Here is a 26,636-nt window from a genome sequence, read left to right on the forward strand (position 1 = left end):
GTAAGAATTACATAGACATTTGATCAATTAATGGCATAATAGCTTTAAAAATATAATAAATATGGAAAGAAGGTTAATAATATGTAGAGAAGAAACCACAGGCAAAGGCATAGACATATAAAAAGGTTTGGCTTGGTTTTCCTAGAGTTGGGGGTTTATATGGGGAACTGCAGATGAGAGAAAAACCTTCTAATTTTGAACTTGGCAACAAAGGGGAACCACTAAATGTTTTAAAACCGAGGAGACACAATGACTTCTTGCTTTTAAAAAAGTGAACTCTGGTGTTAATCATTAAGACCTTAAGACTCTATGCTTTTCACCTAATTTTATTTTCTTTTCCTAGCCTTATCCCCCAAAAGGAATAATGAAAACATTTTTAAATTAGGAATTTGAAGATGTAGGTCATAGACTTTGCTCTTCTCCTTGTATAAGCCTGTTGTCCTCTCAAGGTCTTACCCCTCTCATAGGTCTAATGTATGTTGGGATGGTGAGCCACCAAGTTGTGATCACAAGCTGAGATAATTTATAAAAGCTCTGTTCAAATGCCAAGGAGATATTATCAAGATATCATTTACTGAATATCAAACCAAAACAAGCAGAAAAATACCCACTTCATTAACCTCAACGAGCCTTTTCCAATATATTTGCAACCACGAACACACGTTTTTAAAAGCATCCTTGAAAAATAGGAGATGGGGCACCTAGGTGGCTCAGTTGTTAAGTGTCTTACTTTGGCTCAGGTCATGATCCCAGTGTCCTGGGATCGAGTCCTGCATTGAGCCCCGTATTGGGCTCCCTGCTCAGCGGGAAGCCTGCTTCTCCCTCTACCACTCCCACTGCTTGTGTTCCCTCACTTGCTGTCTTCTCTCCGTCAAATAAATAAATAAAATCTTTAAAGTAAAAAACAAAAATAGGAGATGAAGGCACATAATATAAAAGACTGATTAAAATCCTTCTTATTTCACAAAAGCAAAAGCAAACATAAAACAAGGAGAAATACTTGCTGCAATTTTCAAAGAACGTCTACTAATTGTCTTAACACCTCATATTGATTTACAAATAATTTTTCCCCTGACTTAAGCCTCGCCTTTACTATAGAGTATTACTTTATTTATTTCACTTAACTGACTGAAATATGATTTAAAGTGGTAATGCTAGATTTTGGAAAGGTCCTCATTACTGAAAGACATTATGAAATTGTGGGTAACAATAGTAATTCTAGCCTGCATGATATATTGAGTGCCTTCTGTAGGTATCCGAACCAGGGTTCCATATTCTGTGTACATTATCAGTAAGCTTCTGACAACTCTCCACGTTTTTATTATTCCCATTTAATACATGAGAAAATTGAGAAGAGAGAGAACCAGGGACTGGAACCCAGATTTGTCTAACTCTGGAGCATGTAAAACAACAAAAAAAGAACAAGATGTGCTTAAGAGGTGTAAAATATTGGGGCACCTGGGTGGCTCAGTTGGTTGGGTGTCTGCCTTCTGGTCAGGTCATGATCCTGGAATCGAATCCCGCCTTTGGCTCCTTGCTCGGCGGAGAGCCTGCCACTCCCCCTGCCCGCCTGTCCCCCTGCTTGTGCTCACTCTCTCTCTCTGACAAATAAATAAAATCTTTTAAAAAAGTGTATAAAATATTAACACTAGGTGAAATCTGGGAAACCAAGCAGAGAGTTGGCCTGGGGCTTAACTGCACCTTATTGTTACCGTTATCCATTTATCAGCTGCTCTTCAGTTCTGGTAAATTCACTTTTAGTAAGTAAAAGACACCTACACACACACACTGTGTATCGTGAACCTCTCCAAGAGAACCTCTATGAAATGTAACATGAAAAGAACTGCAGGGCAGAGAAGCTTATATGTTTTAAAAGCTCAAATTTATTAAACCTGAATATAAATTTTATTTAAGTTAATGAAGTGACTATTCCACCACAAGGATTTAATTCATGCCAAGTGTGAATTTCTTCATCCAAGGCATATATCTGGGCACAAAAGCTTCATTTGAGGGTCAAGCAGTAAAAAATATTTTCTTCCTTTCTTTAGCAGTTCATTCACTAAAACAGCCAAATGGCTTCCTTCACATCTAAGCAAAATAAAATTCACCTCTGGGAATGAAAACAGAAATTTCAATCCAGAATGGTTTCCAAAGCACGTTATAGTCCACTGATAACAGAGATTTTTAAGTAAATGCATCCTTTCAACTTAAACTATAGAGAAGTTTCAGGGCTGTGTTTAGTGAGGACTGTACCAGTTAAGGACTGGTAGCAGTTAAGGACTCAGAACTGGTTCAAGTATGAAAGAACAAAATGCAAATATTCAAATATATTCCAAACCAGATTTGTAATGGGAAGTTCCTTATTTATTTACTTACTTACTTACTTATTTTAGCACTTTAGTCCTAGCCAGTCATTAATTTTGACTTAATTCCTCCTCTCAAAAATGGAAATCATCTCAATCACAAGCTATTATTTCTGAATTATTCAGACTTTAATTCACTTATAATAAGATTAGTGTAAGCTTGAGGCACAGTTTATTGGTCTCTCATTAACACACAACAAACCATCCAAACTCTTCCAATTCTTAAAATCCTGATATCTTAGTTTCAATTACTATAATTTGACAACCACAGAAGAGATAAATTACCAGGGAAAATGAAAAGCTCTTTCCAGGCTTTAGCAATTTGTTGGTCCCATACTTCCCCATCCTCCCACTAACATCATTTAAGACATTAAAAGAGGGAGGCATATTCAACTTATCTCTCACTAAAAACTAAAAAAAAATTTAAAAAAGCGTAACGCACAGCCATTTTTACCTCAAAATGGTTCTCATTTTCTCCCTAAGCAAACAGATTCTTGTGGGGACATAACCAGACTCATCCTTGGTGACAGTAAAGAGTTTCAGGAAAATGTAGTAACTGTGTGTTTCAGACTCCAGGATTTCAAAATACTGCTCATGGAGTTTGCCTTTGTTTTCCCAAAACCAAAGAGGGCTGCTCAAAACAGGTGACAGTCAAAACAGGTTACAGTATATCTTGGAATACCTGCTGGCTCTCAAATATGGACTCGGGCAAAGAACTTTAAAATATGACTGTTCATCTGCTTATGCTCTCTTTTTAGTTACCTGGAAGGAAACCATGAACTCTTCACAAGAGAACAGATATAAAACCATATCAGCAGTTCAAGCTGATGGAGGGACTCTAGGTCCTTTAGATTGTGGATCCTAAAATGAGCACAGATTAGACAAGATAAGCAGACTTACAGCTGGAACCAGGATTTTGTGTAGTACTGGAGCATAGTTTTCCTCTCTTACTTCAATTTGAGCATTACAGTATCCACTGGTGTCCCCAAGGAGCCAGTTAAAGCACTTCTACATTTCTGGGATTTTTTTTTTTTTTTAAACAAAGACCTCAAGAGGAATAACAAATTCTGAGAACACTTAAGAGGACCAAGTACAGATGCACCATTGGTCTGCTTTTCATTTTCCACAGACACATTATCGTAAGAAGTTCTTTCAGGAAACAACACTTGATACTAATCAACTTGGTCATTAAGAAGGAGGTTATTGATTCTTCTCCTACCCACTTAAGCCCCCATGTTGCATCACCACTTCCTCATATCAGGGAGATCATATGATAGTTGTCTTTCTCTGCTTGACTTATTTCGCTAAGCATGATACGCTCTAGTTCCATCCATGTTGTCGCAAATGGCAAGATTTCATTTCTTTTGATGGCTGCATAGTATTCCATTGTGTATATATATCACGTCTTCTTTATCCATTCAACTGTTGATGGATATCTAGGTTCTTTCCATAGTTTGGCTATTGTGGACATTGCTGCTATAAACATTCAGGTGCACGTGCCCCTTTAGATCACTACGTTTGTATCTTTAGGGTAAATACCCAGTAGTGCAATTGCTGGGTCATAGGGCAGTTCTATTTTCAACATTTTGAGGAACATCCATGCTGTTTTCCAGAGTGGTTGCACCAGCTTGCATTCCCACCAACAGTGTAGGAGGGTTGGGATTGGGAGGGAGACAAACCATAAGTGACTCTTAATCTCACAAAACAAAACTGAGGGTTGCTGGGGGGAGGGGGGTTGGGAGAAGGGGGGTGGGGTTATGGACATTGGGGAGGGTATGTGCTTTGGTGAGTGCTGTGAACTGTGTAAACCTGGCGATTCACAGCCTGTACCCCTGGGGATAAAAATATATGTTTATAAAAAATAAAAAATTAAAAAAAAATTGCAAAACTAAAAAAAAAAAATAAATAAGGAGGTTACATGAACCTCTGGACACTGTGTATAAACCTATCCTCAGATGCTCACTGTCCTCATCCATGGGTCAAACTGGTGATAAATCCTAGGGTTTAGAAGAACTAGAGTCTGGACATCACAGATGGTTGGCAGTGATCACGCCTTGCATAGGGGAGAAGGAGGAGTCAGAGGACATTTAAGTGGTGGGTGCCTTAAGCCCCATGTTCTCTTCTTTCCTTTAGCTCTGTTTTACTCTTTTGTTTAAGAAAAGTAAGCCTTCAGTGTTTTGCATTTTATTCCATGTTTAAATCATTATTAATTCCAATTTAGAATGTCTTTCATGAGAATCAAAGTGAGCCTGGTTCATGAGGAAACTTTCTTGGTGTGGTGCTTGATCCCAGCAAGAGGAGCAAGTTCAGCACCACCCCTTCTTCAAAAAGTATCTACCCAGAAACAGAATAGAATGGTAGTTATCAGGGACTGTGTGTGTGGAGGAATTGGGGAGATGTAGTTATTTAAGGGCACAAACTGGCAACTGGTAGACAAGTAAATGGTGGAAATTTAATGCATAGCCTGGTGATTATACATAAAAACACTGTATCATAAACTTTAAAGTTTCTAGGAGAAATTGTTCCCACCACAGAAAAGAAATGATAACTCTGTGACATGTGAGAGATATTAACAAAAGTGGCAATCATATTGCAAGATACAGATGCATCAAATCAACATGTCGTATGCCTTAAAATTTTTATGCTATATCTAATAAGAGGTTAATATCCAAAATATAGAAAGAAACTACATAACTCAACAGAAAAAAGGGAAGGAAGGAAGGAAGGAAGAAAGAAGAAAAAAAAAAAAACAATCTAACTAAAACATGGGCAGAGAACATGAATAGACCTTTTTCCAAAGAAGACATCCAGATGACCAACAGATACACGAAAAGATGCTCAACATCACTCCTCATCAGAAAAATGCAAATCAAAACCACAATGAAATATCCCTTCACAACCGTCAGAATGACTAAAAAAAGATAAGAAATAACAAGTATTGGTGAGGATGTGGAGAAAAAAGAACCCTTGTGCTCTGCTGGTGGGAATGTAAACTGGTGCAGCCCCTGTAGAAAACAATAGGACGTTTCCTCAAAAAATTAAAAATAGAAATACTGTATGATTCAATAATTCCACTCCTGAGTATTTACTGAAAGAGAATGAAAACACTAATTTGAAAAGATATAGGCATCCCTATGTTTGCTGCAGCACTTTTTATAATAGTGAAGATAGGGAAGCATCCTAAATATCCAATGACTGGTGAATGGGTGAAGAAGATGTGATGTATATATGCAATGGAATATTATGCAGTCATAACAAAGGAGGAGGTCTTGTCATTTGGAACAACACAGATAGACCTAGAAGATCCTATGTTAAGAAAAATCGTCAGCCTGAGAAGAGAGCAAAGACCGTATGATTTCACTCATATGTGGAATCTAAAAAACAAAACAAATGAATAAACAATCAAATAATAGAATCAGACCTATAAATATAGAGAATGAGCTGATGATTGCAAAAGCAAGGTGCCTAGAGGATGAGAAAAATGAGGGGGAAAACCACCAAACCAACACATTTTATTGTATACCTTGAACCTCTACAATGTTATATGTTAATTACACCTCAATAAAAACAGATCTGCAGATAATCATGTTATCTGCATGACCAATATATAGTCATTATATACCATACCTCTGAATAATTGGAGATGTTCTAGTATGCATCCCCAGTGAGTGCTTTATTAACATTAATATTTGAGAGAGAAAGAGAAGGAGCAAGACCAGGGGTTTGAGAGAGAAAGAGAAGGAGCAAGACCAGGGGTTAGGGTTGGGGGGAAATAGAAGAGAGGGAGAGAGAGAATCTCAAGCCCTGACTCAGGGTTCCAACTCATGACCCGAGATCATGACCTGAGCCAAAATCAAGAGCCAGATGTTTAACTTACTGAGCCACTGGGCACCACTAGATATGAAATATTTTTAACACACATTTAAGTAGTGTATGTTTACTCCAGACAGACTTTGAATCTCTCTCTACCCACTTCCAACAGCCATGAGCTCCCAGACCTATCTCAAGTAATAAGAAACTTGCTTACAAGATTCTCCATAACAAGAAATGTTTCGAGCACCTGGGTGGCTCAGTGGGTCAAGTGTCTGCCTTTGGCTAAGACTGTAATCTGAGTCCTGGGATTGGGTCCCACACCAGGCTCCCTACTCAGCAGGCGGTCTGCTTCTCCCTCTCCCTCTTCTCCCCCCCCCCCATGCTTGTGCTTTCTCTCTCTCTCTCTCTCTCAAATAAATAAATATAATCTTAAAAAACAAACAAGTAATGCTTGATCGATGATACTTGCTAAAGAAAAACAGATCTTAAACATTAATAAATCTCTTTGACCTTCTTTGTGGCAAACTTCAGTGTTTTTCCTCCTTGAGGTTAAATCTCCTTCCTTCGACAAAGTCACCTAAATAGAAATAATGCATCTGCAACACATACAACCCGCAACGAAAAAGTACCCTTGAAACAAGGGAAAGACAGGTCTTGTGTGCTGTGGGACTTTCAAATGTAAGCATAAAAAATATCTCTTCTTTTAGGCATTTAGTTGAAAGGTCCTCACGTTCACACAGGATGCCCTGTTCATTTTGGACTGCCCCTCTGTGTGTGATGTCTCACGTGGCTCAAACAGATTAGGGCTGAGGGAGAGATTTATTTTTTTTTCTGAGTAGATAGATACACAAGCCAAACTATTATGACAGCTTGATAAATGTAGCTTTTGAAAATGCTTTCTGTCATAATAATACAACAAACAACAAGGAGGCAGGCTGCCAGGCATCATCCATCAGTAGGTGAGCTGGCTGGGAACAGACACAGCCCTAGTGTCGCACTAGCTCTTCTCCATCTGCCAGACGCTCTAACGTGGCCTCAGATGCCAAAAGAACAGTTGGCCTAAAAGCTGCATTTTCAAAGCAATCTTAAACAGAATGGGGGGGGGGGCAGAGACCCAAATTTTAAAAATGGTGCCATAAATGGAGACCTCGACTTTAAAGTGTTCCTTTGGCATAGACAGCATATTTTTGTAACCTTAATTTTATAATTCACCACTTCTGCTCTATACTAATCTCTCATTAGAAAAACATTCTGAAAACTCTACCAGCTTGGAGACCTCAGTTCATGCATACAGAGGGGGTTAAAACTTCATGTCAAGAACTAATTCAATATGAATGGAGATGATGTAGGTTTGGAGAAAACATTCTGAGAAGACATTCCCTCTGCTTGTTTGATCTTTTCTTTACCATAGGAAACTAAGGAAATCTTTTCTAACCTTTATAGATTCTCTAGCAGCAGCTAAGAGGCTGCAGAGCTGTTCAATTAAAATTTAGACTCACGTGAGGATATTGTAGGCTGGATTTTGGAGTTTATCCCCTGAGTTTCAAATTGGTTTATTTGCTACTACTCTGAGTGTTTGGTGTGTTCTTAATTACAACTACAAAAATCCCTGCCAAGGGTTTTTTTTTTCCCCAAACAAGTATGATTTTACATATCTCTATGTTCTTCAAAGACAGGCGTGTTACAACAAGGCATTGTGTTCTCACAAATATGGGTTGAGGTTCTGAAAATGAGGAGTATGCCCGTGCAATCAAAAAAGCCGAAAGCAATAACAATGACAATGTAAACCACAATGATCATGCCCAACTTCTAATGATGCCAGAAACTGCTCCAAGCATACCGCTCAGAAAATTTAATGAGAAAACGTACAGTAAGCAGTCTGACGGGGAAAATGAACCCTCGTGCAGGGTTTCTGGCAAACAAGCTTTTGTATAAGGCTCTCAGATTCATAGTCTCTTAACACATTTATTGAGCCTCCAACCTGAACCAGTACTATGAAAGGCATTGGGAAAGATAGAAAAATGAGGACCTTTCTGACTCTTTCCATGTCATAATTTCATTGGAAAAAAATCCACACCAGCCCACGTAAAACACACAAGTGTCTACTTCATAGTCAACAACTAGTGGGTATGGTCTGGATACTACATGAAAAGGGAGTTGGACAAAGGGATAAGCTGGTGAGAGAAAAGTACTTAAAAAGATAGTATTTTAAGTACGATGTCCCATATGGGCCCCATGTGTCCCAAGAGTGTGATGGAAGAAGAGGTAACTCCAGAAACAGCCCTACAACAGGTTCCTGGCCCTAATATTCTATTCAATAAATGTGTCCAACACTGAAGTGGGCAGGTACCTGCTGTGTGCCAGGCAGAAGATCTAAAGACAAGCACGATAAAACCTGTGCCCATACGCTGATCATGTAGCAGGGGACAATGCCATACACATGCCAGGTCATGGAAAGGAAACTCAAAGTGGTGGGAAAGTATAGCAAAGTGAGACCGAGGGACACAGCAGAGGATGCAACTTTAAATAACAGTAAGAGTTTTGCTAGCTGGGCATGGCCACGGAGGGATATCGTAGATGACAAGCAATGTGGTCAGGTTTTGAAAGGACCAGGAGAGTCCTCTAGCTGTCCAGGGGTGTTTTCACTTTAAAAAAACAAAACATGTTTTTTGTTTCTTTTATATGCTTTTCTCCCCCTGCCGTCTATGTCTCTGAGCCCCAGTACTTAGCAGAGGGCCTGGTGTAGAGTTAGGACTCCAGGAGCATTTTCTGAGTAAAGAAAAGAGGGAAGGAGAGAGGGAGAGAGGAAGGTCAGGAAGGCAGGAAGGGAAAGTGGGTCAAAGAAAGAGAGAAGCTGTAGAACAGAAGGAAATGCTATCCGGAGACCACAGAGAACTTTTGGTCTAATATTTGCGCTAAGTTTTGACCCTGGAAACCTGATTGGAATCTTTCTATAATAAAATGAAGATGAAAAGTGTGAAATGAAACAAAATAGTTACCAGAGGAAGGAAGCTACGACTTTTTTTTTTTTTTAACAGATTCTGTTTATTTTCACCTATTTACTCAAAGTTATATTTGTCACCATGATGCATTTGTTCCCTCTGAAAGATGGCGGGGTATGGGGTAGGGGGATTGCTGCCTTTGGCTCAAGATCCACTAGCAGGAAGGACATGTACTTTTTTATACATATACACAGGCCATAAGGTTTGCAAATAATCTTACATTTGCTCAGTAGCCAAAAGAGGCAAAGAATGAGAATAAAAACAAATGTGTTTTAGCAACATCAAGTCCAACTTTTCCGTCTTCCCCATGAGGAAAATGTATATTATGAAACTCTAGGACTCTCACAACCTCACCCGACACAACCCTGGAGCTGGGAATTTATGAATTATTTTGGCTACAGACAAAAGCTCTTCAATCCGCTCATATCACCCAGATGTCTGTTGCAAGATGGGGGCCTGGAGAATAACAACGTTTTTCTTTAAAACCATTCATATTAAGAGCAGCCTTTGTTCCTCTTCCTATCTGGCAGCAAAATGGGTTTTGACTGCATATGTGGAGGAGAAAAGCTCTCTGTCTCAGGGTCACACATTCAATTTTAGAGTTGAAGGACACCTTAGACATTTGTTGGATATAAATATTTATTGAACACCTATTCTGTTCCAGGCACTGCCCCCTTGACATCATAAACGAGCAAACGAAATCCCAGAAAAATTGAAAACCCTATCCAGTGTCACATAGCTAGAAAATAGTGGGGTCAGTAGTAGTACTTTAAAAAACTAAAGGGGACAGTCTACAGAAAAAGGTAAAAGGTTCTCACAGAGACAGTGAAACACACTATTAGGAGAGCCAGGTTCCCAAACAGGTGACTTTCTCCCACTAGGAAAAGATATCAGTCTCGACCCGTAAGACCTACCTGAAAGCCCAGAGGTAGGGATTGGCTCTGCAGCTACTTAAGGTTGGCCTATGTAGTTATGGGTTTCAGCTGATGATTGTACATGAATATGATGTTACTTAGTATTCTATATTTATTCTTTTTGCCTCCAGGTAAAGTATCCTTCCCCTAGTGTATGCAATTCGGATATCCCTGGTCATAATATCTGGTGTCCTTTTAATTTCTATCAATCTCTCATTCTTTCTCTTTATTCTTCTCCGGCCTGCCCCCTCCTTCTTGCCAACCCCTTCTCCCCCAGTGGCTGAAATTAAGCAAAACAGTTAAGGTTAAATAAACTCCTCTTTTCTATTGCACATATTGGGCCCAAACAGATGACAGAATTCGAGTACTATTAGGAAGCCTATTAAGGGTAATGATAGATGCTGAATTGAAGGTAGAAAGTTAAACTCCATTCTATGGATAGGAAATTTAATGAATCAAAGGGAGGTAGATCTCTGTGAATCTACATAAGATACCCAGTTACTGGGCATTAACTTAGTCATTCACTAACAACCTGGAGGCATAAAGAGTCATAAAACTGGAACGGAAAAAAAACTTGAGAAATCACTTAGTCCATTGCCAATTTGGGCAAGGTTGACCTTGACTAATACTAGACAATTGTGTAAGTACTCAGAAGAGTTGTTTTCTTGGCTTGCAGAAGTGTAGGGAAAATCACTACTTCTATGTCCTGATAAGCTGGTGCCCAGGACTTTCTTCCTATGTTACAGATTGGATCATTTCCTAGAATCTTGAGTGAGGAATCAAAACTTATATGAATTTCTTTATCAGAAAATCTCTTCTTTTCTTTATTGCCCCAATCTCTAAATTCCCAGAAGGCTGAATCATTTCACTATCATCCCCTTCAAAAGAGCAGCACTTTTGGGGCGCCTGGGTGGCTCAGTGGGTTAAAGCCTCTGCCTTCGGCTCAGGTCATGGTCTCAGGGTCCTGGGATCGAGCCCCGCATCGGACTCTCTGCTCGGCAGGGAGCCTGCTTCCTCCTCTCTCTCTGCCTACTTGTGATTTCTCTCTCTGTCAAATAAATAAATAAAATCTTTTAAAAAAAGCAGCAATTTTAACATTGGATATACACTAAAATTTTTTGAGAGTTTCTTAAAATTTTATTAAGATTAGGGCTCACCTGTAGAGATTTGAGTTTCATTGGTTTTCAGTGGGGCCCAGGTGTGTGTGTGTGTGTGTGTATTTTTAAAGATGTCTAGGTGATTCTCAAGTACAGTTGGGATAAGACCATTGCTACATATGTATTACCTAATTGCAGAACTGAGTGAAATTCTCTTTTGAAAATATTCTGCAACTATAATCAGTAGAAACTCAAGTAGGAACTTAATAATTTGGTAAATCCCCCAAAGGAGATGCTTGACCTTTTGGCCTTTTATCCTTAATTATAATTGCCTATCCATGGTACTGTTCACTAAGTATTTATTAAGTGAATGAATGAAAATTGAGGAGATTCACTCTTAGAAGGTTATATGTTTTCAAGAATTTACCCATTTCTTCTAGGTTATCCAATTTGTTGGTATGTAATTGTTCAAAACAGTCCCTTACAGTCCTTTTAATTTCTGAGTCATCCATTATAATGTCTTCTCTTTCATTTCTTTTTTTTTTTTTTTTTTTTTTTTTTTTTTTTTTTTTTGAGGTCGAGTAGTGTAATGTTAACATCCAAGAAAGTAAAACAAATAATCACCTCTGCAGCAGGTCATTAACAACTAGTAACACATAGAGGTCAATGCCACCAGAGCTTAAAAAAATTATCAGTACAATTGAGGACCCCTCCACTAGAGGATGGGGAGCTGTACCCACATTGCCAGCAACAGTTTCCCCCAAGAAATGCAAGCAGCCACATCCACCCTCCTTCAGGGGGTAGAGCCACTATATTTGTCATGCAGATCAGCCACACTGTCACTGGAGACTCGGATCCAGCCATCCTCCCGCACATGGTAGAGGTTGACTGCGCCTCCCGAGTAGGCATCTCTGTAGGTGGCTTGGTAGATGGCTCGACGGGCCAGATCATAGGCCTGTTCCACCTCTAGGTCATAGGAGTAACCCCGATCCATGACCCCATAAGCATACACAGAGCCAGAACCTACAGAGAAGGTGGCCCCCGAGATCCGGTTTCCTTCACTGTCCACATAGTAGAGGCCAGGGCCTCTCTTATCCCAGCCACAGATCATGGTGCCCATGGACAGCCCCATGCCTTTATACTGATACACCATGTTGGCAAGCAGCTTGGAGGCAGCTGCTACCGAGATGCGTTCCTTGTTTCGAAGCTCATATATTCGACATTGCCGAGCCAACAGCCGCTCCCAGAAGCTGCAATCCGCTGCGCCCCCAGCCATGGTGCCCAGCAGGTAGGGATTGATCTCTATCACCTTCTTTACTGTCTGGGAGGCTATATAGGCACCAGCTGTGGCCCGAGAGTCCGCTGCAACAATGACTCCATGTTGAAACTGCCTCAGGCCAGCGGCTGGGCCGTGCCCCCAGGTTGTGACCCTCAAACCTTCCTGCGGACGCATGGCCCCAGGCTGGCCCACGGCACCACCACCTTGGCCTTCCGCTTCCGGCACGGAGTCATCGCCGCTGCGGACACCCGGGCGTCCTGTGGTAGCTATGTGCAGTGCCCGGCCTCGCGCAAGATCCTCCCGGTGCACCGTCACCTGCTGGGCACCCTTCTCTTTCATTTCTGATTTGCATCTTCTCTTTTTCCTTTAGCTAAAAGTTTGTTGATTATTTATTTATCTCTTCAAAAAACAAAAAACAATTTTTCTGTGGTTTTTCTCAGTGCTATTTGATTCATTTCTGATCTCATCTTTATTATTTCTTTTTTTTCCTGATAATTGTGGACTTGGTCTGTTTGTTTACTAGTTCAGACTAATAATTAATAAGAAGATTGAATCAATAATCAAATATCTCCCAACAAAGGAAACCAGAACCTAACGGTTTCACTGATGAATTCCACTAAACATTAAAAAGTAATAATACCAATTCTTCCTAAACTCTTCTAAAACATAGAAGAAGAGGGAACACTTCCAAACTTATCTTATGAGGCCAGTATTGGTCTTGTGCCAAAGCCAGACAAATACACTGCAAATAAAGAAAACTATAGGCCAATATCCCTAATGAACATGGTAGCAAAAATCATCAATACAATTCTAGCCAATGGATTTCAATAGCACATTACAAGGATGACCATAAAGGATTTATCTGTGGGATGCAAGGGTGGTATAATATATATGTATCAATCAAATTCATACACCACATTAATATAATGAAAGATAAAACCCACATGGTCATTTCAGCAGATGCAGGAAAAAGAGTTGAAAGAATTCGGTTATCTGTTCATAATAATAATAATAAAAAAAAGCCTTTAAAAATGGGTGTAAAAGTAAATTAGCTCAAAACAATGAAGGTCATATTTGAACAACCTACAGCTAACATCATTATCAATGGGGCTGAAAACTTTTCCTCTATGATCCAATATAAACAAGAATGCCCATTCTTACTACTTCTATTTAACAAAGTACAAAAGTCCTAGTTGAAGTAACTGAACATGAAATTAGAGGCATCTAAATGGAAAAGAAGAAACAAAATGATCTTTGCAGATGGCATGATCATATACATAGAAAAATTTAAAGATTCCAACAACAAAAAACTATCATACCTAATAAATAAAGTCAATAAAGTTTCAGGATATAAAATCAACATAGAAATTAGTGGCATTTCTACGCATTAATAACAAATGACCTGAGGAAGAAATTAGGACAATCCCATTTACAACTGCAACAAAAAGAATAAAATGCTTAGGAATAAATTAACCAGTTAGGTGAAAGACATACCCTGTGAACTAAAAAACAATTGTGAAAGAAATTAAAGACATAGATAAATGGAAAGATAACTCATGCTCACAGACTGGAAGAATGTCCATATTGTTAAAATGTCCTTAATACCCAAAGTGATCTATACATTCAATACACTCCCTCTCAAAATTCCAATGACATTCTTCACAGAAATAGAGAAACAAACCTAAAATTGAGGTAGAACGTCAAAAGACCCCAAATAGCCAAAGAAATACTGAGAAAGAACAAAGCCAGAGGCATCACACATTCTGATTTCAAACTATATTGCAAAGCTATAGTACTCAAAGCAGTATGCAAGGCATTAAGAAACAGACATTTGGACCAAAGGAGCAAAACAAAGACTCTTAGGCATGCTCACACATATTTGGTCAACCAATCTTTGACAAGGGTGCGAAGAACTCACAATGGGGGAAAAGACAGTCTCTTCAATAAATGATGTTAGGAAAACTGGATATCCATATGCACAAGAATGAAATTGGACACTTATTCCCACAGTGAATGCAAAAATCAACTCAAAATGGATGAAAGACTTAAATATGTAAAACCTGGAGCTGTAAAATTGCTAGAAGAAAATAGGGAAAAAGCTTCTTGACATTGGTGTTAGCAAATTTTGTCATGACACCAAAACCACGTGCAGCAAAACCAAAAATAGATAAGTGGGACTAGGTGAAACTAAAAAGCTTCTGTATAGCAAAGGACACAATCAACAAAGTTAATAGGCAATCTACATAATGGGAGAAAATATTTGTAAATTGTGTATCTGATAAAGAGTTATCCAAAATATATGAGAAACTCCTACAATCAATTGTAAAAAATAAAATAATGCAACTAAAAAATGGGCGAAGAACCTAAACAGATATTTCTCAAAGGAAAATATACAAATGGCCATCAGACACATGAAAAGGTGCTTAACATCATTAATTATCAGGGAAATGCAAATCAAAACAACAATGAGGTATCAGCTCATACCCACAGAATGACTATTATCAAAAAGACAAAAGTAACAAGTGTTTGTGAGATGTAAAGAAAAGGGAACCTTTCTATGCTGTTGGTAGGAAGCAAATTGGTAAATTGGTAAAACTATTATGGAAGATTATGGAAGTTCCTCAAAAAATTAAAAATACAACTACTATATGATCCAACAATTGCACTTCTAAATGCATATATCCAAAGGAAATGAAATCTAGGTCTTGAAAAGATATCTACACCCATTTTCACTATAGATTATTCATAATAGCCAAGACATAGAAACAATCTAAATGTTCATTGACAGAGAAATGGGTGAAGAGAATGTGGCATATACACACAATGGAATATTCTTTAGTCTTAACAAAGAAGGAAGTCCTACCATTTGTAACAACATGGAAGAATCTGGAGGATATTCTTCTAAGTGAAATAAGCCAGACACAGAAAAGACAAGCACTGCATGACTCACTTACAAGTGGAATCTGAAATAGTGAAACTCATAAAAACAGAGAGTAAGCATAATTACCAGGAGCAGAGGAGAGGGAGAAATGAGGAGATGTTGGTCAAAGGGTACAAAGTTCCTGTTATGCAAGATGAATGAGTTTGGGAAATTTCATGTATAGAATGGCGGTAACAGTTAAAAATACTATATTATTTACTTGAAAGTTGAGAGAGGAGACCTTTTAAATCTTCTCAACATATACATACACATGCAGTAACTATGTAGGTGTGATGCATAAATTATTTAGCTTCATTGTAGTGATCTTTTCACAATGTATGAATATACTGAAACATTAAGTTGTACTCCTTATATATATGTTCTTTTTACATGTCAAAGATTTCTCAATAAAGTAGTTCTTAAGAAAAAGGAAATTAAGGAGAAATAAAGACTTCAAATAGGCTACTGAACTAGCCAAATAAGGAATTTTTTAAATAAACAGAAAAAAGACAACAAAGAGTTACAAATTCCCAATATGGCTAGTAGGGGTTATGAACACCAAACAGATTTCCAACCATTTTTAATTTTAACAAACAAGTTTACGGGATAAAATAGGCCATAAATTGGTTCTAAACATTCAGTATTCTTTTCCTGAAAGGAGATCAGACCTTGGTGGCTGGGGGTGGGGTTGGGGGGAGAACAACCCTCTAAGATATATGATCTGGACCATTAAAGAACTATTAGAAGTACTGGTTATATATTTAGATTAGGCTTTAACCCTGAAAGTAAAAGGAAGGCAACCAGAAACCCTTAAACATCCTAAAATGTGAAATCTTCCCTAACACAATGAAAAGAACATCTCACATAAATGAGAAGTCAGACCCATTCTGAACTTGCATATCTTTCTTTTAAACAAAAACTCAAGTATTTCCAATGAAAACAAGGCTGATAACATAGAACACTAGATGAAGAATAACAGATAAATCTTGCTTTCGGGCTCATTTTAGCTGAAGGTTCTAAAACCTCTTAAAACAAGTCCTGTGAATCTTAATTGGATATTATGCTAGAGATGAGATGACTTTAAAAGAAAAAAATATTTGTTTAAGAAGCCAAATCTTAATGTTAAAATTTTTCTTTTGTTATTTATTATTATATGGTGTAGAAATTACTTGCTAACTAAAGCTTATATTACTGTAAGTATCAATATTTTTATGGGAGAAAAATTATGTTTGCAATTAAAAATATCAGAGGAGTTAGCTTACTTTCCCTTAGTACAATTATTATGAAATGACAAGTTTGAATGATCTTCCCCATTAGTGTGAGATAAGACTCCTTGAGGATGTTTATTTTAATTTTTCTGTATTTATATTGACAACATTCTGGCACCACATCCCTTTGGAATAATATCATAATCTTCTTTTTTTAGGCACTTCCACACTGTGATGATTTTTTTCTTATTTATCTAGTAAGTTTATTCAGCTCCAAAATTTCTATTCAACTTGAAAATTCAGTACAAAATTTATTAACTTGAAAAAAATGCTTTCATTTTTTATAAGCAAGCCATTTTTTTTGCTGTTTGGGTATATATAAATCTGATGAGACATTCATTTAATCAGTTGGGATTTAACAAAATATTCTACTCTTAGTGTATTAATCTATTAATCTATACTATATATTAGTCTGGAAATTAATTTGGCATTTCAGAAAGCAAAAAATGTCGTAAAAGACCTTTAAGTCTTCTTCAGGCACCAATATAAAGGTTGACACAGCACTTGAGAGCATCCAGCTATCTGACTCATTGCCATTTCAAATGAACTGCCGTTTACCCCTTGACCTTGGTCTTGGCACAGACCTAATACAGTGGTACATATGATGTTATGCACAGTATTCTTAAGTGCCTTATGCATCTGGAACTCCTTATGGGAAAACTTAAATTAACTGGCCGAAGACAAAGTTAGAGCTCTCAGAGACAGATCCTTAGTATCAAATTTAAAACTATATGCTTAAGTAATTTAGGCTGAAGAAGGATAATTTCCACTAAACAAGACACACTACTAGATCAGTCAGAAAAATGCATATGTTAAAAATATTATTTTGGAGTATTTGGTGGGAGAAAGTGAAGAATCTGAGAGAAGCAACAGCTTCTCATGGTAGCTGGTACACTTTTAATTCACTTAAAATAATTATCATAAAGTACAAGTAGGTACAGTTTGTTTTCTAATGAAAAAAACAAAAAACAAAAGCAGACATTATGATGCAAAAACAAAAGAAGACATAGTGAGGCAAGATTAATAATAGTCCTGTATCAACTGGCTGTTGTATACAAGTGACGAATCACTAAATTCTATTCCTGAAACCAATATTACACTACATGTCAACTACCTAGAATTTAAATAAAAATTTGGAGAGAAAAAAATAGTGGCAATTCCATCAAAAAGGATGAATACCCAACTTTTGTAGCAACATGGACGGGACTGGAAGAGATTATGCTGAGTGAAATAAGTCCAGCAGAGAGAGTCAATTATCATATGGTTTCACTTATTTGTGGAGCATAACAAATAGCATGGAGGACAAGGGGAGTTAGAGAGGAGAAGGGAGTTGGGGGAAATTGGAAGGGGAGGTGAATCATGAGAGACTATGGACTCTGAAAAACAACCTGAGGGGTTTGAAGCAGTGAGGGATGGGAGGTTGGGGGAACCAGGTGGTGGGTATTAGAGAGGGCATGGATTGCATGGAGCACTGGGTGTGGTGCAAAAACAATGAATACTGTTATGCAGAAAATAAATAAATAAATAAATAAATAAATAAATTTTAAAAACAGTGGCATTATCAGAGCTACTCAATGAAATTTAACATAATCTTATAGAAATTAGTAAAGGCTGTAGAAAAAAGTTTATATGGTGCCTTCCTTTATTGCTCAAACCAGGGTTGCAAGTAAGGGCAATTATCAACACTCCAATATCAGAAATTGGGAAAAATAAGCACTGTTTACTTTCCGTGAGCCTTTGTTGGAGTAGAAGTCAAAGAAAAGATTCTGCTCAGTATTTTGCTAGGTCTGGGCTTTTTCTCCAGCATCAAGCACTGCCAGTGAGAAGAAGGATTTTATATTTAATACTTGTCCATATTGTCACTCTGCTTTCCCTCCACTGATTTTTACTTTCCTGGACCCTTCACAAGATCACTCAGAGAAGAGTTCTCAAACTCAGAAAGTTAAGAAACCCTCTTCACAAGCTCCCAGCCATCACAGAACATAATTAACTCCAGAAGTTGAGTAGTTGTTCTTTATTCCATAGAAGCTGAGTACTTTAACTGCTTTTACAGTTCTATCATATTTGGAATAGAATAATTATTAGTTGATAGACTTAAAAATCTCAGAGCTAAAAGTGACCTGTGAGCACATATCACCACGCCTGGAAAATAGGTCAAGCAACTGGATATGATTTATTTAGGTTGAATTTGAATGCTTACCAGTAGACAATACATTTTCTGCTGGGCCTCGAAGGACATGTACATTGATAACCTCTGATCTCTCTCAAGAGTATAAGGTGATCAAATGAAATTTGGATGTCTAAATGTGGAGTGGAAAGGGGAGAAAATCCATTAAGTTGATTAGCTATTCAAAATGAATAAAAAGGCCACAGAAGACCATCCAGGGGCTGGTGGTGTGCCCCTCCCCACAAAGTTCAACTTCCTGTGAGTTTACTTACTGTATTAGATTACTTACTGTATTTTTCTTCTTTTCTTTCTTTTCTTTTTTTTTTTTTTTTGTTCTTATCGATCATGAATTTACTTTTGTATCTAAGAAATCTGTTCCCAACTTAAGGCCACAACATATTCTGCCTCTTTTTCTTCAGCAAGATTTTGCATTTAGAGATATTACATAATTCCAGTAAATCCTTACATAAGGTATGAGGCTTGTGTCTTTTTAAGGACTTTAAATCTTGTTTTTAATTAACATATAATCTATTACTAGTTTTAGGGGTACAGGTCTGTGAATCACCAGTCTTACACAATTCATAGCACTCACCATAGCACATACCGTCCCTAACGTCTATCACCCAGCCACCCGATGTATTTTTTTTCTCAATAGTTTCATGTCAGATAGGGACATACAGCCTATATGTTTATATTTTTAGAATTGACATTTTACTTTTCCAATTCATTGTGAGCAGATGACAGCTGATATCCTTTACAGTATCTTAATAAAATGCTAACATTTGGAGTCCTTAGTTCCTATGTGATTTTTATAAGAGTAGTTGTGAATTTCACATAACATCAATACTTGATGCTTTGTCAAATGATAGAGTTCTATCTGTGGTTGTAATTTATCCCTTAAGTTGCTTGTCCATCTCTCACTCAGTACAAGAGTCTCACACCGTAGCACTGGCATCAGTGAACCAGTATGAAAGCTCCCATATACTCCTTCCCAGCCTTTGTGAGACACATGCTTTGGCTCACTCCTGTAGGCATGGTAATCTGAGAAAACTGCATAAAAGGAACATTTCAAATTTGCACATTTTGGCTTTACTGATGGATGTGTTATCAGTTATAGCTCATGGTGCTCTCACCGTGTAGCATCATGCCACACAGATGGAGGAAGCTTTAAGATTAAGATAAGAGGTGAATCGTAAAAATGGAAGGTCTGTTTTTCCTAATCAGTGCAGGGATCTAGTTTGATATGAAACTGGCCTCCGAAGATGACAAACAAATATGTTAGTGGAGGCAATCCAACAGCTCCATCTTCAGACTAGACCCAAACCTGGGCATGGCTAAATACCAGAACTGATCTGGTTTCTTGTAGGATATACCCTACATCATTTCCACCTGGATCTGCCTGGAACCAAAATGGCCTCCAGTTATAGTGCATTTAGTGAAGGAACACCTACCTCTCAGACCATGTGCAAGCCTAGGGAACAGAGAAAGGAATGAGACTTGGATTTTGACTCCAAGAAAGTCTTACTCATTAGAGTAAGTTGACATTTTTCTGAACCTACATCTTACTACTTTCTGCTATTTATGAAAAGTCTACAAGAATCAGCAGATATATGTGTTTTTCCTTCTTCTGTTTCATGTTTTATAATATATAATTATTTCCATCAAAACTTTTAACTTGTCACATGTAACCCTTTTCAGTGTCAATAAAAATCTTTCATTAAAAAATATTACTATCATACTTTGCATTTTATAGTCTGGAGAAAAATCTAGTTGTAGACCACACAGCTCAAGATACAGTTCTGCATTATTATTACAAGTAGATTTTCATTCTAAAGTCTCTAGGCCTTTACTTTCAGCTTAGAACCCATTAGCCACTCTCTACCTTCCCCACTGCCTTCACGCCCATGCCCAATTCCCACAGCAGTTTCTGTTCACCCAAATTTCTTTATGTGCAAACTTCATCATTCATTGAACTGAATAACCTTAGGGAACTTCCAGCCATTGGAAGTTCACCAAACCGACATATCCCTCATTTGTGAAGTGCTTGATGGCACTGGAATCCACCAGAAACTGAATGTGTTGTCAATGTTAATATTATTGCTAGTCTTGCAATAATATTAAGCTGATTTAACAAGTCCAAGATATTATGGAGCTTAACATACAAGGTCTATTTCCAACCATAAATTCTCCTTCCAGTTTTAACATGAAAACAGACAAAATTTGCTTGGTAAATGAGAGAATATTACTTGTCACCTCAAAATATATAAATACCCTAGTTATAGATGCACAGATTTAATTTTTGGTACCTTCCTTTCATCTGGATTTGTGCAGCACCAAAAGTTCTGGATACACCCAATCACAAAAGTATGCATTGAACCTGCTATCTCTGGGCCTTACACTCTGGGGTGTAGGACTTACTTGCTGCTGAGGCAGCGTCTCAGCGAGTAGGAGGCCCCTCCACCGCAGGTGCGTGAGCACTCACTCCATGGGCCCCAAGCATCCCACAGGCCATCTCGGTCCTCCTCAGAGCGTGCCGTCCTGGAGCTCTGTGAGAAAAAAAAGGGGAGGTCAGTATCATGTCCCCACTGAACCCTAAAACGCATCCTGAAGGGAGGGTGTTCTTTAAGTAGGTTTATGGTAGCCTTGCTGGAGACGAAAACATGAATCAGATTCTTTCTGATTTAATAATGTGTTTATGTTTGGGGAGGGGCATATTTGAGTTTAGGGACCCTGGGCCATGACTGAAAGGGACAAGAGACTGGGCAATGGAGCAAAGAGAAAAGGGGCAAGAAATAGGAATCTGGGGGAGAGGAAGATAAACTGCACAAAAATAAATTTTGCACTGATCATGAATTTGGGGCACCTGGGTGGCTCGGTTGGTTAAGCATCTGCCTTTGGCTCAGGTCCTGATCCCAGGATCCTGGGCTCAAGGCCCACATTGGGCTCCCTGCTCAGTGGGGAGTCTGCTTTTCCCTCTCACTCTGTCCCTCCCCCTGCTTGTACTCTCTCTCTCTCTCTCTCTCTAAAATAAATAAATCAAATCTTTGAAAAAAGAAAAAAAAAAAAAAAAAGGAGTCACAATTTTGTCCTGGGCTCAGAAGTCTTCTGCTCTACTACCTCTCTCTGAAAACAGAGAAGCTGTTGTCAGAGATGTTTCTGCTCTAAGAAACTTGAAATGTGCTTATCAGTATGACCTTCCAAAATTTAACATTTCATACAATTGACTTTTTTTTCTTTAAAATGTTTAAAGGAACATCATTTCCAGATTTCAGACTTGTTAATTAGAATAACTCCATGAAGTAACCTCAGTAATGAAGGATGGCCTCTTGACAGACATATCTGCTTGATACTGACAGGCTTCTGTGAAATCTGCACTGGTCTCCATGTTGAGCTTTACTTTTCTCCTAAGAGTCAAAGATAAAATTTATGTCATAGTTAATAGAATAGGCTCTGGAGTTAGAAACTGCCTGGGTTGGATATGGATTCTGTTTTTACTATGTGTCCTTGAACAATTAAACTGCCACCTACCTATGCTATAATTTCCCTTTCCATAAAATGGGCATAATATTATAACCATACCTCTATGTGCACATACACACAGACATATTATATAAGAAGATTAGTTAAATGCACCTAGCCTAAGACTAGTTTCAGAGTAAACACTAATAAATATTGCCCATTATTATAAATTGAGAATGTCATATAGTTGCGTACATAGTTGTATAAGTCAGCTTAAGCTGCCATCACAGAATACCAGACTGGGTGGCTTAAACAATAAAAACGTATTTTCTCATAGTTCTGGAAGCTGAAAGTCAGAGAACAGGGTGATGGCATGGGTGCCTCCTGGTGAGAACTTTCCCCTTGGGTTGCAGAAGGCAACCTTCTCACTGTGCACTCACATGGCCTCTGCTTTGTATGAGAGAGAGAAAGAGAGAAAGAGGAGAAAGAGCTTGCTCTGTGGTGTCCATTATTCTAAGGACACTAATCCCAGCCCCACTTTCATGGCCTCGTCTAAACTCATTACCTCTAAACTCATTACCTCCCGAAGGCCTCATCTCCATATACCACCCCATGGGGCCTTAGGACTTCAAGATATGAATCACGGTGGGGGCCATGACTGAATCCATAGCAATGGTTCTACAAATAGCTAATGTAAACCGGGGCCAAATTATTCCACCGAGTAAACTGAAGATGATATCCACACATTAAAGATGGTATCTTCTCCTATCAATCAAGAACATATTTATAGAAAACAGAACAATTTCAAAACTATTTAAATTTGGGAAAAAACAAACCGTAAGGAAAATAAACATGTTAGGCAAAATGACCATTTCATCTTCAGGTTTCCCTTTGAAGAGAGCACACAGGTGGCGTGCAATACTGTGGAAGGATGGGACATGGCGGTAACAGGAGGCTCACCTCTTATGAAGCATTGGGGGAACCTGAGATAATGTAATTAAGGCGACTGGCACATAGTAGGTGTGCAAGTGGGAACTCCTCTTGTTATTGATGTTATGGTTATTTTTACTTTTTTAATCTTCTTCTCATGGCCTACCTAGGTCTAGTCAAGGTATTATCATCCAAAAAGGAGGGACTGCTGAAAAAGAAAAGAACATTCTCTAGCCTCTCAGGAAATGGTTTATTTTGCAATAATGGGCTTCTTTATAGATCAGAGCTGTGGGGTTCTGTTGTCAAACTGATGACTCCTTGGAGCTTTTAAAACCTGGATGAGTGACGTCAGAAACCTCACCTCAGAGTGTTGGATCAAGGCTTACCTAACTAATGCGAGCTTTATTTATTTATTTAGATTCATAAATCATTTGTAAAGGGCCATCCTAGGCTAGCATATTGGTTAGGAGCATGGACTGAAGGACCTACTCAGCCTGGAGCAGAATCCTGTCTCCAGAGTTTCTCCGCTGTGATCTCTTAACGCTTCCGTTTCTGATCAGAAAATAAGGAGCATAAAGACTAAGATTGTCAGAATTAAAACAAGTTAACATATTAAAAAAAAAAAATCACATAATGGGGCACCTGAGTGTCTCAGTGGGTTAAAGCCTCTGCCTTCGGCTCAGGTCATGATCCCAGGGCCCTGGGATCGAGCCCCGCATCGGGCTCTCTGCTCACCGGAGAGCCTGCTTCCCCACCTCTCTCTCTGCCTGTCTCTCTGCCTGCTTGTGATCTCCGTCTGTCAAATAAATAAAATCTTTAAAAAAAAAATCACATAAGGTTGAAAACAACCCAAGTGCCCATCAGTGGATGATGGGATAACTCAGAGGTGACAGATACACACAACAGAATAATACTCCACCTTAAAATCCATTTGGAACATGGGTGAACCTTGAAGACATCATGATAAGAGAAATAAGCCAGACATGAAAAGACGAAAAGGATAAAAACTCTGTGAGGCATCCCGAGTAGTCAGATCCATAGAGACAGAAAATCTCAGCGAGTAGGAGGGGCATGGGAAGGGACAAGGGGAGGGGCATGGGAAGAATGGGCAATTCTCTTTTAATGTGTCCATGGTTATAGTTTGGGAAAATGGAGAGAAGCCTGGAGATGGATGGTGGTGATGGTTGTACAGAAATGTGAACATCCTTAATGTCACTGAACAGTAGACCTAAACATGACTAAAATGGTCAATTTTATACATTTTATCACAAAAAAATACATATATTCTTTAGAAGTTAATAGGGCTTAAATTAACATGATATAAGCATTTGTCAATTTTATTTCCATTATTTATTGCTACCATCATTTATAAACACATATGCACTCTGAAAGGTTGTAGGAGGTGCTCGGGGAAGGTACTAGTGTTTTTTCCTGCAGGGTTACCTGCAACATTCTACTCCTAAGTCATCATCTCTCTGTAAACCCAGATGTTCCCACAGCAGAACCTCCCAGACACCTGCCACATTGCATTTGCCTCATGGCATGATTTGTCAGTAGTTTGAGGACCCTACAAAATGTGGGATGGAATGAGTAACAGAAACACACTGGTTACCCCAAAGTTTGTTTTTTCTAAAGGAAGTATTTAACTGAGCTCCAAAGCCTGGTTTTTAGGATTAATAAAATAAATTTCTAATCAAGGCAATATGGGGCACCCAGTTTCCAGAGCCTAATTATATACTGAGGGAGAAAAGACTCTTTGGCAATGAACTATACATTGTCCATATGCCCATTAAATTCATGCCTCAGATTTTTAGCGAGTTTATTGTACATCCTCTGGCTCCCTTTTAGTTTGCTCTGTGGGACTGGAAGGAGTTCTGTCGAGAGCTGTGGTATTTGCTGGATGCCGTGACTCCTCGTGTGACAAACATACATTTGTCCGATGCAATGTCCCTCATTTTATTCAAATTAAATAAATCTGAGAGGAAAACCAACATCACAAATGCTAGGATTCATGAAACAATTAAAATAAGTAAGATGAGTGATCACAAATTACGATACTATCCAACCATTACAACTGAAAACAAAAACAAAAACAAAACAAAACCAAAAAAACCCACAAAAAACCCCAGCCCCATGCAGCATTCACATGTGAATCCCATTTCCATGTGAGATAAGAACACTAGAATGCCAAATCCTTGGGAGGTTTCCCTCTGGCTGCTCTTGGGGTAAGATATTTTGGGAAAAATGTATAGTTGAGATTTTGCCTTTCTAGAGAAACAAATTGTTTCAATGTTTGTGCCGAAGTTGCTTGTTTTTTGTTTTTGTTTGTTTGTTTCTAATGTTCCTTGTCTAAAGCAGCACCCAAATGGCTCTCAGGTAACGCTGTGTTGACTAAATCTTCTTATCTCGTTACAGGTGCAAGTCTTGGCACAACTAGACACACGAAGTGCCCACATTGCTCTGAGAGCCATCACATAGGAACCCAGAAGTAAGCCATGGGCCTGTTTCTCAAGCTAGAACAATCTCCAAGTTGTCTTTTATCAAATGGAATAAACGTAATTCATGTCAACTGAATCCATGTTTAATGTTAGAAAGTAACGTGATTTTCCTGCTCTTAACCTGCTAGATTTTTACATCTATGACCAGAAACGTCGGAGCTCCAGTGGCGCAATGGGTTAGCGCGCAGTACTTATGACCAGAAACGTCAATGCAGCAATGCCTTGCAGGTCATTTAAGACCTACCAGCATTTGCTTATTTCAGTTTTTTTTTTTTTTTTTTTAAAGATTTTATTTATTTATTTATTTGACAGAGAGAGATCATAAGTAGGCAGAGAGGAAAGCAGAGAGAGAGAGGAGGAAGCAGGCTCCCTGCTGAGCAGAGAGCCCGATGTGGGACTCGATCCCAGGACCTTGAGATCATGACCCGAGCTGAAGGCAGCGGCTTAACCCACTGAGCCACCCAGGCGCCCGCTTATTTCAGTTTTTAAGAGGGTCTTCAGTATAAACAATTTTGTGCCTGGTCCAGATGGGACTGGAGCTTACTCTCTCTTGTTCAGAGATATACATTCCTTTTCTCCACAACAGCATTTTTTTTTTTAAGTATTAACATTGAATTGCATGTAGCAAGAGAAATTGAGGCAAAAAAAATAAAGACTAGATGATGAGTTGCCTAGAAGCAATGATGATTGCTTCTGAAAACAAAAGTCTAAGCTTTTAAAATATACCAAAGTCAATGCTTTCCAATTTGATTTCTGTCACATAAATGTAGCATTGCAATCTCAGCATCTCAGAAACCAGGTTATGGATGCTCTCAAGCACAGTGACCAAGAGATCACCCTTGACCCCACTGCAGGGCATCTCAGCAACAGTGTCAGATGAGTTGGTGAGCGTTTACTACAAAATAACCAAGAATGAAATGGCAACT

At 38.5% G+C, this 26,636-nt stretch overlaps 2 protein-coding genes across 3 annotated transcripts in view; both read right to left on the minus strand.

The window, feature by feature from the left end:
- ADAMTSL1 (ADAMTS like 1) overlaps nt 1-26,636 on the minus strand; it is a 908,570-nt gene that overhangs the window by 331,409 nt on the left and 550,525 nt on the right. For both annotated transcript variants that reach the window (XM_059141548.1, XM_059141549.1), the window contains one exon: nt 21,242-21,369. In XM_059141548.1, coding sequence (XP_058997531.1) covers nt 21,242-21,369 — 128 coding nt within the window. The remainder of the gene's footprint in view (nt 1-21,241; nt 21,370-26,636) is intronic.
- LOC131812267 (proteasome subunit beta type-5) lies at nt 11,767-12,580 on the minus strand. Its single transcript, XM_059141551.1, has one exon. The coding sequence runs from the start codon at nt 12,463-12,465 to the stop codon at nt 11,983-11,985; it is 483 nt and encodes a 160-aa protein (XP_058997534.1). The 5' UTR covers nt 12,466-12,580; the 3' UTR covers nt 11,767-11,982.

This window comes from Mustela lutreola, chromosome 12, assembly GCF_030435805.1.
Source record: "Mustela lutreola isolate mMusLut2 chromosome 12, mMusLut2.pri, whole genome shotgun sequence".
NCBI classification, from domain to species: Eukaryota; Metazoa; Chordata; class Mammalia; order Carnivora; family Mustelidae; genus Mustela; species Mustela lutreola.

Bases quoted from the DNA above. Each gene is read 5' to 3' on its own strand.
- LOC131812267 (XM_059141551.1), bottom strand. From the start codon at position 12,465: ATGGCTGGGGGCGCAGCGGATTGCAGCTTCTGGGAGCGGCTGTTGGCT.